A 4,056-nucleotide genomic window follows, 5' to 3' on the forward strand; every position below is an offset into this window, starting at 1 on the left:
TTGTGTTATAGCTGCAACTAAATACTGCTAAACATGTGAATTGTTATTGTTAATTTTCCATCCTGGTGCATTCTGGTGTTTGTGTAAAGCATTGACACCTGAGACATGAGTGTCGTCAGCCCTCTTTTTCTTTATATTCATGAGCTGTGTCGGTGGAAAATGAAACCTAAGGGAAAAGCTAACATGGGTGGAGTTAAAAAATATGTTGAGAATTTGGTTACTTGTTCCATTTTAAGGATGCAGTTCAGCAGCTTTGGTATAAACTTGACTCTGGTGTTGGAAGCACTTGTTTGCACCAACACATTCTTTCATCTTTATTACCACAAAGTGAGAGCACAGACAGAAAGGCTGGAGAAGAGAATACGATATACTTTAATGTGCCCATGGGGAAATTTGTCTGAGACTCCATACTGCAGTACAACAACCATAAATAGGACATACATAAAACATAAAAAGACATTAAAAACAATGAATAGAAATTCTTATACACGGCCATTGCAAGCAACCGAGGCAACATGCATTTTTTTGCCTTCCTTAGTTAAAAACACAGAAGTGAAGTGCAAAAGAACGTTTTGTTGTGTTTCAGTCTAAGTCGTGGAACATTATATATGGTCTAAAGAGGGCAAAAGTTGTAACTCACAGTGGAGAGACATGGGCCTGACCTGACACACTCTTCAGCTGTTCACGGGGATGGATGTCCTATGTAAAGCAAGTTTCAGGTCTCTTCAGGTTGATTTTAATATTGTATTTACATGAACTGAAGCAAGCGACTGCCTGAAGAACAGACACAGTAAGACTACAGAGCAACAATGATATATTTTGGACTTGAATGGTACATTCATTTTTTATAAATACACATAAATAGAAACAAAAGAATTATGGATCAATTTTTCAGTTAATGTTTTATTCATTTGGTTGAATATTTGACTTTCAGATTAATGGTACTTCTGGGTTATCTGGAAGTCCAGTGGGCGGGGGAAAGACTCAGCCAGCTACATCACCAAACAGCATGCAAGAATATTCTCCCACTGCCACAGGTAAACTGTAACTTGTACTTGTATGTATATAATAGTTTTATGTTTATTTTAGCCTATTTTTTATCAGCTTTGATATTGTTTTTAGCTATATGTCTCTGTATACGTATATTGAGAGCAACCAAAACAGAGTCAAATTCCTTGTAAGTGTTCACATACTTGGCCTTTAGAGCAGATTTTTATTCTAATTTGAATTTTTATGTGTGTGTGTGTCTGTGTCTTTCTCTGCCACAGAGGGACTTGAGGAGAGCAGTGTGACTGTAAGTATCTCCCAGCAGCTCCAGCTTGTTTAGTTTTTTCTGTTTCTCCTTCATTCTTAAATTTGACCCTGTCCTGACCCTTCGTCTCCAGTAGTCGTTGTAGTCAAACATGTCCTCTCACCTTTCCTCTCTTTCTGTCCTTTTGGTCGGTATACGTGTGTGTGTGCGTATGATTGTCCGTTGGGTCTGGGTAGATTGAGACCCCCATGTTGAACTTGGCTAAACGTGTTAATCACTGGGTCTGGGACCCCAATGAGGAACGTAAACGCCTGGAAAGTTGGCAACAGGAGCAGGAGCGCCTCCTACAGGTACACTGGTGGAATGTGCATGGCACCATGAATGAGCAGCAGAAGAGGCACAGAATGTACTGTGTGTGTGTGTGTGTGTGTATATACATATATTACATATGTGTGTGTGTGTGTGTGTGTCTGTGTGTGTCTGTGTGTGTCTGTGTGTGTCTGTGTGTGTGTTATTTTACATGTGTGTTATATGTGGGTTATTGTGTGCATACAGTACTTAACATGCACAATGTTTCTCTGCAGGAGCAATACCAGAAAGAACAGGAGAAGCTGAAGAATGAGTGGGACAAAGCGCAGCTGGAGGTGCAGGAGGAGGAGAGAAAACACAATGAAGAGGTACTATTACACACAGACTAACCAACACATGAAATTATTAACTGCTTTTGTGTGTCTTAAATGGGTAACACTTTACTTTAAGGTATCTACATTGAAGTGACATGACACTGTCATGAACACATGACAAATGAACCCTATCCCTAACCATAACCATAACTTGTCACAACAAAACCGAAAGGGTACTTACTAATAGAAGTGTTATTTCCTGATTGTTTATGACTTGTTTATAATTTTTATGAAATGTTAATGACAGTGTCATGTCACTCTTATGGAGATACCTTCAAGTAAAGTATAACCTTTACATCTTCTTTTTGTTTACATCTTCCAGGAGAGAAGAATCCTAGAGGAGACTGTAACACCCTTAAATCCCACTGGCTTGTTAAACCAGCATTCAGTTCAGACAGGGACAACTTCATCAGCTCCAGAAAACAATGAGACAGAAAGAGGACATATTCCTCTACAGCAAAGCAGCCAAAGAAGGGAAAGGAACGAAGATCAACATGCATCGAAGCTGCATTTTTTCCAGGGTAAGATGCACGCAGAAAAACACATGATATGCAGGAGGTGTCTACATGTGTGTGTGTGTGTGCACAGCTCATTCAATCTAAGGTCAAACATAAAGTCCCTTGGAGTTTCTGTAATAAAAGGTTATTACTTATTATTATTTTATGATGTTTTTTGTAGATTCTGCATGTGATGGTGAACATTCAAAGGAACAGGGACTGTGGAAGACAGCCTCTCTGGACCGCAACCCTCAGTTAAACCAGCCACATATTGTTAAAAGGTATGACAGGATGCTTTTGTGCACCTTTGTGTATTTTAGGGTTTTCCCATAGTGCTGCATATTTGTTCTGAATGTACTGTATGTAAAGTTGTTGTTTTTGCCTTTCTGTTATTTTTCTTTTTTTACATTGTGAAAACACTTTGATCTAAGTAATGTTCTGCTTTCAGATAGGCTGATCAAGTCCATGGGGTTGTAGTGCCCTTTTCTATGTAACTGGATTCCAGCTAATTTTGGTACCATATCAATTAATGTATAAAGAAACTGTGAGTTAAAGCAAGACTTTTGCAATTTTTTCTACATAGCGGCCACTGGGGATGCCAGGTGCAATGCTAAGCTAATGTAACAGCAGCACAAGTGGAGAACACTCAGTCACTCAGTGAACTGACTCAGTAACGCGCATTTATTAGAAACATTTGGATTTTTCTACTGTAGAGATTACATTACATCACATTACATGTCATTTAGTTGACCCAGGTCTCCCACACCAAAAGGCATATGTCATAACCACTGCGTCATCACCGCCCCTTCAGATGCGCTCATAATTTCTAAACCATGTGTTCAGGGTGAAAAACGTTCATTTGTTAAGCAACATTTTATTTTTTGTATTAAACTTGAATGATGATCACAATGAACGATAACAATGATCATCTGAAATGCTCTTTACCGCTCTTTATGATAACAGTCATGTTATAGATGTTTTGGATGTGCATGTATTTTTCCATTTTTCTTTCTTTTTTACCACAGGTCTGAGTCCCATGATGCTGTAACAGGCAAACAGCAGCCCTCCCCTGCACCACCTCAGCCTCCCTCACCCAGCAGGTAATGATGCGAGCACACATATACACAAAAATAATTTCTAAAATTAGGCTGCACTGTTTAATGGAGTGAAGGTGCTTTAATATCTGTTTTCCTCCTGCTGTCTGCATGTGTGTAGGTGTGTTAGTGGGAAGAGACTATGTTCTGGTTGTTCTCAACCACTGGGAAAAGGAGCTGCCATGATCATCGATACACTGGGACTTTTCTTCCACATACAGTGTTTCAAGGTACAGTGTTATTCTAGTACACACATGCACACTAATAATGGAACATTACACTTTGTTTTACTTTAAACAGAAGCAGCATTTGACTTCTGTGTAAAGGTTTTGAATATATACAAAGTTTACTAAACCATTGGGCAACATGGTTAGTGAGGCAGTGGTTAGCACTGCAGAATTCAATTACTGGTCTGGGCAGAGTTAGATCCCGGGCCCGGGCAGGGCCTGTCTGTGTGGAGTTTGCATGTTCTCCCCGTGTTTGCATGGGTTTCCTCCAGGTGCTCCGGTTTCCTCCCACGATAAAGACAT

General features: G+C 39.6%; 1 protein-coding gene across 1 annotated transcript in view; it reads left to right on the top strand.

Moving 5' to 3' along the window:
* LOC116697972 (LIM and calponin homology domains-containing protein 1) overlaps window positions 1-4,056 on the top strand; it is a gene marked incomplete at its 5' end in the record, with an annotated part of 28,071 nt that overhangs the window by 21,996 nt on the left and 2,019 nt on the right. The window contains 8 exon segments of the mRNA XM_032529639.1: window positions 935-1,037; window positions 1,269-1,294; window positions 1,489-1,602; window positions 1,837-1,929; window positions 2,258-2,456; window positions 2,614-2,713; window positions 3,458-3,532; window positions 3,648-3,756. Coding sequence (XP_032385530.1) covers window positions 935-1,037; window positions 1,269-1,294; window positions 1,489-1,602; window positions 1,837-1,929; window positions 2,258-2,456; window positions 2,614-2,713; window positions 3,458-3,532; window positions 3,648-3,756 — 819 coding nt within the window.

This window comes from Etheostoma spectabile, chromosome 2 (genome assembly GCF_008692095.1).
Source record: "Etheostoma spectabile isolate EspeVRDwgs_2016 chromosome 2, UIUC_Espe_1.0, whole genome shotgun sequence".
NCBI lineage: Eukaryota > Metazoa > Chordata > Actinopteri > Perciformes > Percidae > Etheostoma > Etheostoma spectabile.